General features: G+C 36.1%; 1 protein-coding gene across 1 annotated transcript in view; it reads left to right on the forward strand.

Annotated features, from left to right (window-relative positions):
* The window catches only part of COL24A1 (collagen type XXIV alpha 1 chain), a 390,296-nt gene that overhangs the window by 309,380 nt on the left and 64,248 nt on the right, over window positions 1–16,668 (forward strand). Inside the window, exons 45-47 of the mRNA XM_049618486.1 lie at window positions 9,271–9,324; window positions 9,435–9,488; window positions 15,737–15,790. Coding sequence (XP_049474443.1) covers window positions 9,271–9,324; window positions 9,435–9,488; window positions 15,737–15,790 — 162 coding nt within the window. The remainder of the gene's footprint in view (window positions 1–9,270; window positions 9,325–9,434; window positions 9,489–15,736; window positions 15,791–16,668) is intronic.

Consider the following 16,668-nt stretch of genomic DNA (forward strand, 5'->3'; position numbering starts at 1 on the left):
GCTTTTATGATCTTGAGGTATGATCCTTCTATCCCTGCTGTCTTGAGGGCTTTTATCAAGAAAGGATGTTGTATTTTGTCAAATGATTTGTCTACATCTATTGAGAGGATCATGTGGTTCTTTTTTTTTAAATGTTTATTTTTGAGACAGAGAGAGACAGAGCATGAGCAGGGGAGGGGCAGAGAGAGAAGGAGACACAGAATCCGAAGCAGCTCCAGGCTCTGAGCTGTCAGCACAGATCCTGACGCGGGGCTCGAACTCACAGACCACTAGACCATGACCTGAACCGAAGTCAGACGCTCAACCAACTGAGCCACCCAGATGCCCCGAGGATCATGTGGTTCTTATTCTTTCTTTTATTAATGTGATGTATCACATTGATTGATTTGTGGATATTGAGCCATCCCTGCATCCCAGGAATAAATCCCACTTGATCATGGTGAATAATTAATTTAATGTATTGTTTGATCCAGTTGGCTAGTATCTTTGTTGAGAATTTTTGCATCAGTGTTCATGAGGGAAATTGGTCTGTAGCTCTCCTTTCTAGTGGGGTCTTTGTCTGGCTTTGGAATCAGGGTAATGCTGGACTCATAGAATGAGTTTGTAAGTTTTCTTTCCATTTCTAGTTTTTGCAACAGTTTCAAAAGAATAGGCATTATCTCTTCTTCTTTAAATGTTTCCAGGTAAAATTCCAGGCTTTCCCCTGGAAAGCCATTTAGCCCTGGACTCCTTTTTGGGAGGGTGGGGGGAGATTTTTGATTACTGATTCTATTTCTTTCCTGATTATAAGTCTGTTCAAATTTTCTATTTCTTCATGTTTCAGTTTTGGTAGTTTATATGTTTCTAGGAATTTGTCCATTTCTTCCATATTGTCCAATTTATTGGCATATAATTGCTCATAATATTCTCTTATTATTATTTGTATTTCTGCAATGTTGGTTGTGATCTCCCTTCTTTCATTCGTGATTTTATTTATTTGGGTCCTTTCCTTTTTCTTCTTGATCAAACTGGCTAGGAGTTCATCAATTTTGTTAATTCTCTCAAAAAATCAGCTCCTGGGGGCGCCTGGGTGGCTCAGTCAGTTAAGTGGCTGACTTCAGTCATGATCTCGCAGTCTGTGAGTTCAAGCCCCGCGTCGGGCTCTGTGCTGACAGCTCGGAGCCTGGACCCTATTTCAGATTCTGTGTCTCCCTCTCTCTGCTCCTCCCCTGTTCATGCTCTGTCTCTCCCTGTCTCAAAAATAAATAAAACGTTAAAAAAAATTTTAAAAAAAATCAGCTCCTGGTTTCATTGATATGTTCTACTTTTTTTTTAATTTCTATATCATTGATTTCTGCTTTAATCTTTATTATTTCCCATCTTCTGCTGTTTTCAGGCCTTATTTGCTGTTCTTTTTCCAGCTCTTTAAGGTGTAAGGTTAGGTTGTTTATCTGAGATCTAGCTTCCTTAGGAACACCTGGATTTCTATGTAGTTCCCTCTTATGACTGCCTTTTCTGCATCCCAGAGGTTTTGGGCTGTCATGTTATCATTTTCATTGACTTCCATGTACTTTTTATTCTCCTCTTTAATTTCATGGTTAACCCATTCATTCATTAGTAGAATGTTCTTTAATCTTCAGGTATTCGTGGTCTTTCCAATTTTTTTCTTGTGGTTGATTTTGAGTTTCATAGCATTGTGGTCTGAATATATGATCAGTCTGAATATATGATCACGGTATGATCTTGATTTTTTGTTCTTGTTGAAGGCTGAGTTGTGTCCCAGTATGTGATCTGATCTGGAGAATGTTCCATATGCACTCAAGAAGAATATGTATTCTGCTGCTTTAGGATGAAATGTTCTGAATATATCTGTTAAGTCTATCCAGTCCAGTGTGTCATTCAGAGCCATTGTCTCCTTGTTGATTTTCTGCTTAGATGATCTTTCCATTGTTGTAAGTGGGGTGTTGAAGTCCTCTACTATTATGGTATTATCATCAATGAGTTTCTTTATGTTTGTGATTAATTGATTTATATATTTGAGTGTTTTCACATTGGGAGCATAAGTGTTTCCAACTGTTAGATCTTCTTGATGTATAGACCCATTATGATATAATGCTTTTCTTCATCTCTTGTTAGTCTTTATTTTAAAATCTAGTTTGTCTGATATAAGTATGGGTACCACAGCTTTCTTTTGGTGACCATTAGCATGATAGATAGTTCTCCATCTCTTTACTTTCAATCTGAAGGTCTAAAACTCTTGTAAATGACATATAGATGGATCTTATTTTCTTATCCATTCTGATATCCTATATCTTTTGATTGGAGCGTTTAGTCCATTGACATTTAGAGTGAATAGTGAAAGATATGAATTTAGTGCCATTGTGTTGCCTGTAGAGTTGGAGTTTCTGGTGATGTTCTCTGGTCCTTTCTAATCTTTGTTGCTTTTGGCCTTTTTTGTTTTGTGTCATCTTTTCTCCCCTCAGAGAGTCCCCCTTAAATTTTCTTTCAGGGCTGGTTTAGTTTAGTTAACTCCTTTAGTTTTCATTTGTCTGAGAAGCCCTTTATCCCTCCTTCTATTTTGAATGACAGCCTTGCTGGATAAAGAGTTCTTGGCTGCATATTTTGTCAACTTAGTTAACTCCTTTAGTTTTCGTTTGTCTGAGAAGCCCTTTATCCCTCCTTCTATTTTGAATGACAGCCTTGCTGGATAAAGAGTTCTTGGCTGCATATTTTGTCAACTTACCACGTTGAATACATCCTGCCACTCCTTTCTGGCCTGCCACGTTTCTGTGGATAGGTCTGCTGTGAACCTGATCTGTCTTCCCTTATAGGTGAAGGACTTTTTTTCCCTTGCTTTCATAATTCTTTTCTTGTTTGTGTATTTTGTGATTTCGATTATGATATGCTTTATTGATGGTTGGTTTTTATTGAATCTAATGGGAGTTCTCTATGCTTCTTGGATTTTGATTTCTGTGCCTTTCCCCAGATTAGGAAAGTTTTCTGCTAGAATATTCTCACATAAACCTTCTACCCCTTTTTCTCTCTCTTCATCTTCTTGGACTCCTATGATTTGGATGTTATTCCTTTTTAGTAAGTCACTGTGTTCTCTAATTCTTGTACCACGCTTTTTTGCATTAGCTTCCCTTTTTCTTTTTTTCTTTTTTTCTTTTTTTTCTTTTTTTTTGCTTTATTATTCTCCATAATTTTCTCTTCTATATCGCTGATTCGCTGCTCTGCTTCATCCATCCTTGCTGTTGTGGCATCCATCTGAGATTCCATCTTGGTTATAAACTTTTTAATTTTGTCCTGACTAGATTTTACTTCTTTTATCTCCGCAGAAAGGGATTCTATGCTTTTTTCAACCCCAGCTAGTATTCTTATTATCATCGTTCTAAATTCTAGTTCAGACATCTTTCTTATATCTCTGTTCATTAAACCCTTGGCTATCAATTCTTCCTGTTCTGTCTTTTGGGGTGAATTCCTTAGTTTTGTCACTTTGGAGGAAGAAAAAGAATTAATAAAGTAAAAAATAAAAATGAGAAAATGAGAAACAAAAAAATACATAAATAAAGGAAGCTAGATCCTAGGTGTGTTTTGGTGGTTGTTGAAAATTTTTGATATAATAGAGAAACAATAGGAAAGAAAATGAAAAAAATAGTAAGAAAAGTTTAAAAACATAAAAAACGTGTATATAATAAAGTAGAATAAAATGAAATGAAGAAAGTGGAATAGAATAAAAAGATTTACAAAAAAATAAAAACATAGTAAAAAGACTTAAACATATTTTTTTAAAAAGAAAATAAAAGTAATTTTTTCTCTTTCTCTATCCAAGAAAAAGAAAAGAAAGGAGAAGGGGAAAAACAATTTAAACAAACACAGAAGCAAAAAAAAAGAATAGATAAACCAGGAAACAGAATGAAACCTGAATGAAGTTACATCCAGTTTCTCCTAGAACTCAAACTATGAAGCACTCTATAGTCCATATACTAAGCACATGGAGTGACTTGCGCTGGTCTTCTAGGGGACTGCACTTGGAGGTCACAGTTGGGTGGGACTTGTTGTAACAGCTCCATTCTTCGTTAGGTGGCACTGCTCAGCTTACTGGGGTGGATTGGTGTGGCGTGCATGACCATGTGCATGGGCAGGGGCAGTGGAAATGGCTTCACCTAACTTCCTAGTTTTTAGCACAGAAATTTTGTGCTCTCACCGATCCACAATCAAGAACCCCTCCTTTGTCTCAGGCTTCTGTCCATTCCCCACTTATACCCTGTCCATGTCCAAGTCATCAGCCTGTTAGGCAGCACCTCCCTCCTGAGTTTTATCTCAGATGGGGATGTGTTTCCAAACCCCTCATTTCAGAGAACCCTGCAGGTTGGACCCACTCTGACCCTCTGGGGGAATGTCTCACTGAGCAATGGCCAGCTTGCACCAGAATGTGTTCATGCAGTGGTGCAGCAGCGGAGGTTCAGAGATTATGGCAAATCACAACATACAGCCAGAGCCAGGTTTCACTGCACTCTGGTGTCTTTGTCCCAATATCAGCAAATGAGGCTGCTCTCCAGAGTCCACTGGGAACTTTGCCTGTGGGGAGGCCATATGGCCTCTACCAAATGCACTCAAAGCAGGGGAACCCCTTCTCCCCTTGTGGCCCACAGATCCCTTGAACCTCGCCCTCTGCTCCTGGGGATTTACTCAAAACAAGAGCACTGCCAGGTATTGAGCTCCAGAACTTCCAAATCTGTGCTCCACTGTTTATAGATTCCTAATGGTATTGTAACCCTCCCCTTTCTCCCCAGCAGTGGTTTTTAAGAACAGATTTCTTGTTCAGTCCCTTGTCAGTGTTTCCACACTTTCCAGCTACTTTTGGGGGGAGTGCTTTTCCTGCATGATCCTAGTGTGCTGTACTCTCCCCCTTTTCCTTTCTCTGTTCTCTGTCCAGAAAAACACCTCCTTACCCTCTACAACTTTTTCTCCCCCAGTTCACCTCTTCGCACCGTGTACCTGCTGAGTTCTGTGGCTCAAGTTATGCAGATTGTTGTGTTAATCATCGGATCAATTTCCTAGGTGTTCAAAATGGTTTGGTGCTGATCTAGCTGCACTTCAGCAATGAGACAAGCTGAGAACTTCTATGCTGCTGCGCCATTTTGGAAAACCCCTTCCTTAGCCTTTTCTGTGCATAACTTCACACATTCTCAGGAAAATCAAGTTCTTGCAATATCTTCTTTTGGCCTCTACCAACTATGAAATATTTGGTTGCTAAACTAGCAAATTTACTGGCAAACAAACAGATAAATATTCTTTTGGAAGAAGAAAATAATCTCTTCATCTGGCTAGCAGAAGAGAAACCCTGCCTGTCTTATTCTGAATAGTCACACCTTATTCAGAAATCCTTCATCAGAGAACTTCTTCCTGGGCTCACTGTGGAACCAATTTCTCCTTCCTTATTCCACAAATATTCCTGATTATGTTTTCAGTTGTCAATATTTCATGAATTAGTTTGATCCACATCTTCCTTTATGTCTTATTCTATCCTATGTCCTTAGTCTTTAGAGGTCATTTTGTAATTTGTTGGTGGTTTTATTCTAAACAAGCCATCATGAACCAGGCAGCCATAATAATTTTATTGCTTAGACATCTGAAAGCCATGAAATCTCCACACTGTCCCCTGCCAGGTTTTCCAAGCACAGGTTTGATTCATACAGGGGAACTGTGCTTTATTTATAGTTAGATTATTCTGTTGTAGCCTCAGGTGAAATTTTCAAATGTTTGTTTTTCTATCATTTTAAAGTGTATATACTATCATTTCACTGTGGTAAACTAATGATTAACATTATCGTCAACCCTTCTTTTAATTGTACTAAAATATACATAATATAAAATTTACCATTTTAACAATTTTAAAGTGTACAATTCAAAGATATTAGTACATTCCCAATATTGTACAACCATCACACACTACATAATTCCAGAACATTTACATTACCCTAGAAAGGAAGCCCCATACCCATTAAGCAGTCAGTCTGTATTTCTCCCAGGCTTTGGCAACCATTACTCTGCTTTCTGACTCTATTGAGTTATCTCTTCTGGATATTTCATATAAATGGAATTGTATAATATATAGCTTTTTGTGTCTGGCTTCATTTCACTTAATATAATGTATTATATTGTAATTGATGTTGTAGAAAGTTTTAGTACTCCATGCCTTTCTATGACTGAATGATTATCACCAATCTTTTTAAAAACATTTTTATATTTACAAATGTTCTTACAATTGTAGTGAGCTCACAGTTATCTTTTGGGATTAAAAAAATTGAATGATAATGTAGATTTGCTTCCATTTTGCTGTGAACAATTAGAAATTTTTTAAAATCTTGTTCACCATCCTTTGTTCTTTTTTCCTCTTGAAGAAACTGAGAATTACAAAAGTCATGTGTCTTGCTCATCATCATCAATAAATACTTATTAGTAAGTACTTAGTACTTATTAGGAATCATTATACATGACAGATCTTATGTGTCATGCATAATAAAATCTCTGTCCACTCATCATATATTTGAGTGTCTGCCATGGGCCAGGAACAGAGCTAGAAGACATAAGTATAATACTGGATACCCCAGATACAGTACTTGCCTCTGTGGACATCACATGTAGAAGACATATAATAAGAACATTTAATCAGCATAAAAACAGATATAGTAAATTATAGTTGTCATCCAGAAAACTATACATCCCAAAGGTCGAGATAAATTCATGTAAGGCTTGAGAAAGACAGAAAATATAGTGGGAATAAGCATATTATACTGTCAACATCTGCTTTTTAAAAATATGAGCAGAAATATACAGATACCCAAGATTAAATCAGACTAAATTTGTGTGAGATGAAGTCCTATAAATACATGGAATAAATTATGTTCTAGCTCAAACTCCATTTCACTTTGGTTTGGTCAGTTTTATCATCCTCCCCAAACTTGATCATATTCTTTCTATGTCTTCAATTCAGTGAATGCTACCATCAGACATTAAGGTGTTCAAGCCAATAAATGAATAGTCCTTCTCTCTATCTTTCTGTCCATCTCTGTATCTCTCTGTCCCCCTCTGTCTATTGCTCTCTCTGTGTGTCTGTTGCTCTCTATTTCTCTCCTTTTGTTTCTTTCTGTCTCTTTATCTCTCTTGTTCTCTCCCTCCTCTCCTTTCTCTCTCCTCTCATCTCTCAAATTTAATTGGCCATTTCTTTTGACCTTAGATAGCTCTGGAATCTAGCCATTTTGCCCTACTTTAGTTTAGGTTTCATCATTTTTGTCTGAATTATTGTAATAGCTTCCAAACGAGACTCCCTATCCCTAGTCATAGCCCTCTCAAATCCATTCTCCACTTAACATGTTCTGTCAGATAAATCTTCATTTATTCCCCCATGCTATCCACTCTGTCAGAATATCTTCTTTTTACTTTACTGCCTGGAACACTCATCCTTCAAGATTCAGCTTATCATCACATCAAAGTCAATCACTTCCCATAACCTTGCCTACATAACTTTATAATAATATTTACTACATCATATTTAACTTTTAACATTGCAGAAAATGGCCTTTCTCAATTTTTATTGAAATAGACAGAACTAGAGGAATTACAGTGAAACTTCTAGAAAGCAAGTTTGTTTTTAGTGAGATTTGTATCCAGACTTCACAAAACCAGGAGAAGCTATTGGCTATTCTATGACCATTCTAAAAAGGTCTTTATAAAACACAGACAAAAATGGTGGCAAAGTCACAACTGGCCATCATGATCTTGAGTTTTATAGTTTGCTCATCTGTTCACTCTCACTACGTTGTGTAACTTCATCTTTTCACCAATCACTTCTCTCCTGAATTCTGCTTCATCAATGACTTATAATAGTCATATATACTTACACCACATTTCCTCTTGACTGACCTGATTCTGTTATTGTTGACTCTGCTCATGTTTTGCTAGTAAGGCCATGTGTGGTAATGGTATTCTCTTTAGTTATGGCCACGTTCTATAGAAAGCCTTCCAAACAGTCTTTGTCTCTTGGCAATGTTCACTCTGTTAAATAATTCTTTTTTTTTTTTTAATCAGGAGGTTGAGTCTTAAAACCACAAACAGTTGCCTCAAAGAATGCAAACAAAGAGAGCTTAAACTGATCTTTCTGTGAGATAAATATCATTAGTCTATATAGGCAATCCTTATTTCTCCTAGTCCAGAAAAAGGAGATGTGCCTACTAACTGTTTTTTCTATGGCATTCTTTCTGTAATACACAGAGTAGGAGGAAAGAAATTCTAAAGTGAAAAGGATGGTAGGGAAGGGGAAGAATGAGACTGCATGCAGAATTCTTTATGCATAATCTGACATGCCCTTGTTGTTGCTAGTTTCTATTTACACACTTGAAAAGGGAAATGTGGTAGGTCAGCATTCCTTCCTAGGAGAACTAGGGTTATGACAGACTGCTGAATATCAAAGTCACTTGATGTGTCTTGGCATTATATACATTAATGACTCCCAATTTTCAATACTAAATTTATCCAAGTGGTATGAACTTAGTTTGTAAAAATGGAGACCATAGTACACTTCTACAATAGGAATAGGCTGAAAAAGGAAATTTGTTCTCAAACTTTTTATTTCTTTGGTTATTTACTGTCTTAGTTTCCTGACCAGAATTATTATAAACTGGGCGGTTTCAAACAACAGAAATTTATTCTCTCCCAGTTCTAAATACCAGAAATCTGAAACGATGGTGTTAACAGACCTTGCTCCCTCTGCAGTTTCTAAAAGAGAATTCTTCCTTTCCTCTTCTAGCTTCTGATGGCTGACAATGCTCCTTGTGGCTGCATAGCTCCAGTTTCTGCCTATGCCTTCACATGGCCCTCTTCTTTGTTGTTTGTATCTATCTCTCTCTTCTAAGGGTACTTGTCATAGGCCATTCAGGATAATCTCTTTTTAAGATCATTAACTTAATGATATCTGCAAAGACCCTTTTTCCAAAAAAGATCATATTCACAGTCTGTGGGGTTTAGGGCATAGAGATCTTTAGGTGTACTACCATTCAACCTACTATGTTGACCTATGTACAAAACAAAACAAAACTTTACAGGCTTTCTCAATTGTCATAATATCCAGTGGCTATTATGATCTGTAATATTTCTGAAAAAGAATCATAATTTTTGATATTTAAATTGAATTTTGTAACATTTTGCTACCATTTTAAGTGATACTACCCTATTCTCTGAGTTGCATGTCTCTATTTACTCTAATAATATAATCTTTTCTATTCCTAGGGCCACATGGGTATACCAGGACCAAGAGGTGCTACTGGACAACAAGGGCCCCCAGTATGTTTTGAGAACGTTCTTTGTGATTCTGGCAATGAAAAAAAATAATGTTAATATATCTTATTTGGTGTCTGTTTTTTATGTGATTTCTGTTTGGTTTCTTATTAAAGGGTGAGCCAGGTGACCAGGGTGAACAAGGACTAAAAGGAGAGAGAGGATCTGAAGTAAGTTGAAATTATTTAAGATAATTTGAAACTTACTGTTGGTTTGAGAGAGCAGGGACATAGGAGCTGCCGTTTATCATAACTTAAATGATCATTCACCCTTCCAGAGCAAGGATCACTGTAGGCCTCTAATCAGAGTATTTGTCAATAATTGTGCTAAAACAAGATTATTGATTAAGTTCATGTGTTTTGACTGCCATCCACATTTCCCTTTACCAGCAGCCTTCTGGTAAAAATTGCTTAAGGTTGTCCCAAACTACTCCTCTTTCCTTGGGATTTCAAGCAGAAGTACCAATAGGCCTTAAGACCAGCATTGCAAAGTGAAACCCTATCAGTCAAACCTACTTAGTTGTTGTAGTAGAGTAGGGGGAGAAATAGTTTGACTATGTGACACAGACTCACAATTGGTTTAAAACACTTTTTTTTTTCCATAAGTCAGTTATCTGTTATCAAACAAACTAAAAATGTATTAGCTTATTGGATGTAGTCTCTTTCCCTGTGCACTGATAGATGTTGCCTCAAACTTACTGAAGGTTGTTGCCTTATAACTTGCTTTGTGATTTGTACCATCAGTTTACTGCTATCCTGCATTTCATGGCATTCTGATTTCACATGCTATTGATTTTAAATAGAATTCTTAAAAAAATTTTAGTGTAATTTTAATAATAAATTAGGTGAGAATGGATAAAAAGTAATGAATTTGAAACCACATTTCTCCTAATTTGTTAAGCAATCTTCACCCATACTTTGTGCTTCCTACTTAAAGGAGTAATAAAATTGAGTTGAATCTGATTTTACATAGGTGTTCACTCACCTTAAAGCCATTTTTGAATGGTCTTGACATCTACCTAATAACTCTTTGTCAGGTTCCTTAATAAATAAAAACTAATAAATAAAAAATAAAAATATCCCATGAAAGGCAAGCCTTAACAAGAGAAAACCACAGAGAGAAGATAATTGTCTCATTCACTTAGAATTTTTTAAAAGTTTATTTATTTATTTTGAGAGAGAGAGAGCACATGTGTGTGTGAATAGGGGAAGAGCAGAGAGAGGAGAGAGAATCCCAAGCAGGTTCTAAGCTATCAGCATGTAGCCAGAAGCAGGGCTTGAACTCACGAACCATGAGATTATGACCTGAGCTGAAACCAAGAGTCGGACGCTTAACCATCTGAGCCACCCAAGCACCCCTCCTCCCCCGCTTAGAATTTTTAACACCAAAATTGGAAAAAGGAGTGGAAACAGCTAGGAACCTAGAATATTGCTACTGCCTTCTTGTGACTTGCATTAAGTGCCTAAGGATGCAAATGCTCCCCCAAGGTTTGATCCCAAAATTTCTCATCTCTTAGAATTAGTACTTTCATATTCTTAGTATTTTCTTTTTCTTTTTTGACATATCTCAGGAAGAAGAAATGTTTTGGTATTTATTAGTATCTGTTAAAATTATGCCAGTGAAAATCATATATTCTTACTAAACAACTACATATCCAGCCTATGTGGTCAACTTACCCTGGGTATCAGAGCCAAAAGATTCTGAGAAGCCATGGTTTAAATTCTGTTTAATTCAAGGGAATTAGTTCTTTCCTGCCTTGGCCAATGCTGACATACAGTTCAAGGTTACATTAAAAAGCCTCTTAGGCGCTCCTGCATGGCTCAGTCGGTTAAGCGTCTGACTTCAGCTCAGGTCATGATCTCAGGTTTGTGAGTTCAAGTTCATGATCTTGCAATAGGTGAGTTCAAGCCCTGCTTCGGGCTCTTTGCTGACAGCTGGGAGCCTGGAACCTGCTTCAGATTCTGTGTCTCCTTCTCTCTGTTCTGCCCCTGCTTGTGCTCTCTCTCTCTCTCTCTCTGTCAAAAATAAATAAACATTTTTAAAAAAGAATTTAAAATAGTAATAATTGCTACAAGAATAATCATTGACCATGTATTATTCACTAGGGACACCTTCAGTGGTCAGGTGGATCCTGTCCAATTACTGTCTTCTTGTTTTTGCAAAGCTTTAAATTTGTTTTTTAGATTTAGAAATGGCCCTTTAAAATCATCTGGACCACCCTCTCATTTTACAGATGAAGAAATTTAAGCCTCAGACAGATTGAGTTACCGAAGATCACAGAATTAGTTAACAGAACTAACAATAGAAACTTTATTTCTTGACTCCCAATATTATACAAAAGCCTGCTATTACTTTGAAATCCTTTATGATTAATTTTACTTAACCATCTAACTTATTCATTGGGCTCTCATTCATGACACAGTAGAGAGAAAGAACAAGTCAAATCCAATAGCAGAACCACTACATTTTCAAAAAGACTTTTGTAATTTAAATGTAGTGAACTGTCCTATAATGGCTTTCCAAGACTAAGACTCAAGCCAAAATCTTATTTTTCTTCCAAAACAAAATTCCAGATTTTAGTGAATTGAAATTTCTTGGTTAGAGAAAAAAAAGAAGAGAGAGAAAGAGTATAATTATTGCCTAACTCTAAATCTGTGTTTGTATTGTAAATCTGTCCTAACAAAGTTAGAACTAGCTAAGTATTGAGGTAACTATCCTTCAACTTCATTTAAATAACGGGTTTTGGACTATGATGACACATTTTTAAAATGTCCACTATCAAATAGGAAAGGCAAACGATTTTTATTTGTAGTCTTTAGAGTGAGCATAAAATTGTGCTTTTTCTTTTGTCTGCCTTAGCTTTGAAAAACATGATGGCCTATTTGAAATCAGATTCATTTAAAACAGTAAAGTCTATTTATTGATTTATGAGGTACTTAATATTTAAATAGAATAACATGAGTAAGTTAAGTTTGAAAGTAGCATTAGAATACTTCTAGCTTTACTATAGTTGAGTTCTGGGTATTAGTTGAAGAGTGACTTTCTTTTCCTTCTTATGATAACAACTCAGTCATGTACCAACACCTCATATAACAACATATTATCTTTGTCTTTGGCCCAAATCTATAATTTCCTACAAAAAAGAGACTACCTCTCTGTAGGATTAATGTTTAGTAATACCTGGCTCTTAATTTAGTTATAAGCCAACAATTCTATTTTGAGATTTTTTTTTTAATGTACAGTTTTTTTAAAGTATCAGTGTTCTACACTTTATTGATCTTTATACATTTAAAATCTCCACTGTTAGACTATGGCTTTTCTAGCTGGCCTACTTCCTTTTAGTAGGATGACAATAATTGTAATAAGGAAATCTTTCCTGATTTGAACATCTCGAAACAGCAGACACTACAGTTTTGTTATTTGTTAAATACTTTTTGTCTTCAATAGGCAGATTTTACCACAATTGTCCTATTACAAGTAGCAAAGTATACTTCAAAAATAATTTTTATAGTCATACTTTTTCTTTTGTGTTATTCTATTGGAAGCTGCTTCCTGATGCCCATCCAGGTCTGATTAACATCCTAGTTTTCATGATAACAGACCCATACATGTAGATTTCAGTGCACAACATTTAGCTTTTCTGAAATAATCCCCAACATAATGGTCATCCCAAAATGTAATCAGTCTGTCATGATATGTGAATCTCTTTGTTTTTATTTTGTTATGTAAGCATTTGGAGTAAAGCCATTACTTACATGCATAGTATGTCTGAACCTTAAGTCACAAACTCAGGTATACTAAAAATATAATTTTGTTTATGTTCTTTATGATGGAACTTAACATCCATCCTGAGTGCCCATCCTGCCTGGTGGTAGAAACCTAATTGATAGAACATTCTAGTCAATTAACTGTCTTTAACTCCATCCATACAAATATCCTGCGTTTGATTTAGAGTTTTCCTATTCATTCTCTTGTCAAGTCTGCAGTTACATTCTGGGTGGCAGTGGTGGGGAAGAGGAATGGAAGGTGAGTTTGGTCTTCAGTCATTTATTTACACCAGTATACACTGAAATGCACATCATCCATTTAGGTCCTTAGTAGCCATCATCCCACCATGTTGACATCTACCTTGGCCCTCCTTGCAGAAGTTCTTTAATCCATGCTGGCATGTATAGCTATTTTCTGTGTACAGAAAAGGTACAAAGTCTCTTTTATATAGGCCTTTAAGAGCTATCTGTTTCTGTTCTTGGCCACGTGGAAATGTATTCTGCTAATCCCCATACCATGCTGGGTGCTCGTGGGACTCAGACTTTCTCAAGCCCACCAGCCTAGACATCCCAATGTAGAAATTTCTACTCTACTGCTGACACTCAGTGCAGTTCATGTGGACTTCTGAATGAGGACTTTAGTCTCCCTAGCCATAGTCTCTGTGCCCAAATTCCCATACTTATCTGAGGGTATTATTGCTTCCCCCACACCAGGACTTGAGGGCAGAGTGAGGTATAAAGGGCCCTTCTCAGAGATTCCTGTCAGTGTCAAACAATCTTGCTTCTCTTATGCTTTTGTTTTTACCTTCCACCAACTTGAAGATATTTATATCCCCTTAAGTAGAAAAATTTTTCTCTTATACTATTATAATTCTAAATCTGTTCTTTATGGCATAAATTGTATGACTGGACTCCTTTGTCACCTTGGTTTTTGATACTCAAATATAGAGTTTTCATATTTAAAAATCATTTTTTTTCGGTTGAACATCCAACTTTAGCTGGGGCCCTGATCTCACGGTTTGTGGGTTCCAGCCTCATGTCAGGCTTTGCGCTGACAGCACAGAGCCTGTTTCAGATTCTCTGTCTCCCTCTCTCTCTGCCCCTTCCCTTCTCATGCTCTCTCTCTCTCAAAAATAAATAAACATTGGGGGAAAAGTTATAAAATTTAATAAAAAATAAAAATTAGGCTTTCTTTTTAAAAATGTATTCTTCTCAAAATATTATATCCTTCTAAAATTATTACCTCACCATGAGTTTCAGAAGACTATGTTGAAATCCATAAGCTAAGGGAAAGTCTATTTTGAAAATCTAAAATCTAGAGCAGGTCTATCACTTTGCATAAAAAGAAATACTGTGAAGGAAAAAATACTCTGGCTAACATATTTGAATATTATCATAGTTCATATACTATTTAATTAGTGCTATTAGAGATAACTGAAATCACAATTTTTTCAGTATTTAAAATCTTGTAGTTTTATTTCTTTATTGTGTCCTAAAAGGTATATTTTATTTTAGAGAGCATATGTTCCAGAAATTTCTTCTCCTTCAACTTAAATCAGATCATCTACTGTTTCATTTTCTGGTTTCCTCACCCTTAGAAAGACTTTATATTAGTGACCTTTTAAGTCAAGTAAAGTAGTTCTCCAAGTTGGAGGTAGAACTCTTGTTCCATATAGCTTCCCATTATCAAATTCTAACAAAGTTAGATTTTTATCTCTTATACAAAATGCCCTTTTTTTCTATTACTACATATACTGTTTCTTCTTAAAATATTAAGTTCATTTTCAGAAGATGTAATATGTTATGAAATTACTTACTTTGTTGTTCTCAAATTGAATCTTTGGCACAATTTATCTGAAATTTGAATAACTTAACATCCCGTTTTGGTGGAATTATCCTGTTTGTGACTTCTGAGAAATGTGTCTGGTAATGACAATATGCTTCTTTTTCTTATTTGTGAACTAGGTCACTCTTTTCCACATTTTTCTTTTTAAAATAATTTTAGGATATCATCACAATAATGGCATGATTTGCAAGGGCAAAATTCCTAACTATCCTGGCAGACCAGTTACTGCTGAATCAATTATGATTTAAAACATCTCCCACATGGAAAAACAAAGAGTTCCGTGGGAAATAAATATCTTTTCTTTGATTCACAAGTATGTTCTTGTCTATGCTTCCAGATAAGCACATTTTAGGCTATTGGTTCATGTCCCTTACTACACTGTGAGTGCCTTGAGATCAGTAACTTTGACTTTGCATTCCCAACAGAGCACAGAGTACCTGATATGTAAAACTTGGTAAATGTTTACTGAATTAATAAATCACTTTGCCACTTTCAATAGGAAGACAAAGGCTCTGTCTGAAAAGGTGGACATTTATTAAATAATATTTAGTTCCCTTTTAGAGCCAGTATTTAAATTTTTACACCATAGAATTTGGAGCTAGATGGAAATTTATAGATTATCTGGTCAAACTCTCATTTTCAGATAAAGAAAATGACTCCCAGGGAGGTTAAATGACAATCTCAATGATATACAGCTAGTTAGTGGCATTACGTGCTGTGGCATCCAGGTCTCAGGGTTCTTTTCTATGCCTTCAGTTTAATTAAGTTTATTACAATTAATTACAGCTGTGCTTCACATTTTTAGGGTCCTAAAGGGAAAAAAGGCACTCCTGGCCCTGCTGGGAAACCTGGGATTCCTGTAAGTAATAGACCCTTTTCATCTTTCTTGTTTTTCTAAATAGAATTGGCAACTTCAGCAAGCAGAAAGGTTTGGGGCCAATTATGACAAGTGTTGGATAAATCAGCTTGTCTTCAAAAAATAATTTAAGCCCATGCTGGAACACAGAGGGAACAAAATATGACCATGAGTTCAAAACCAAGCTTGCTGTACAAATACAAGTCTCAGCAATTGAAGGATGCTATTTTCCGGTGTTATGGAGCTCTCTCTGTTGACTCATGCTACTCTCTGATCATGAACCACTGAAAACAGGGAACTGGAAATATAACTAAATGATTGGTGAGAAAGGTCAGAGATCTTCAAGCATGAATAAAAAGCCTAAGCTGGATTGTAATGGAAGGACTCAGCCTCTCAGTTCCCTGGCAAGTAGAACAGAAAGTCTTAGAAAAGAATGTTTTAAATCATTTCATCACAGAATAAAGATTGATTTTACCTTAGCCATCAGCTTCCTCTAGGCAGGCAAATATGTGTTGACTGGCTTATTAGCAGAGACTTACTTCCTGCTGGTTTTCCCCAGCCAAGGGCGAGATGTCTACTTTGGGTGGCCTGTGTTGGCTCAAAAAAGAAGAGAAAATGAACACAAAATATAAGCACATTCAGACCAGAGATTCATATAGGTAATATCCACTTACCCAAGAGTAGAAAAAAAATGTTCAGACCTTTATTCAGTCATATAATCATCTATTTCAAAATGATAACAAGAAGAACTGTAATTTGTTTCTTGAGAAAATAATATGGCATGAGGTTTTGCAGATAGTAAATGATAGCTGTTTCCTATGTTGACAGATGCATATAGCTGACTTTTCACCATAGCTGGGTAAAGCATGGGCCAGTACAAT

Source organism: Panthera uncia, assembly GCF_023721935.1.
Source record: "Panthera uncia isolate 11264 chromosome C1 unlocalized genomic scaffold, Puncia_PCG_1.0 HiC_scaffold_4, whole genome shotgun sequence".
Classification (NCBI taxonomy): Eukaryota; Metazoa; Chordata; class Mammalia; order Carnivora; family Felidae; genus Panthera; species Panthera uncia.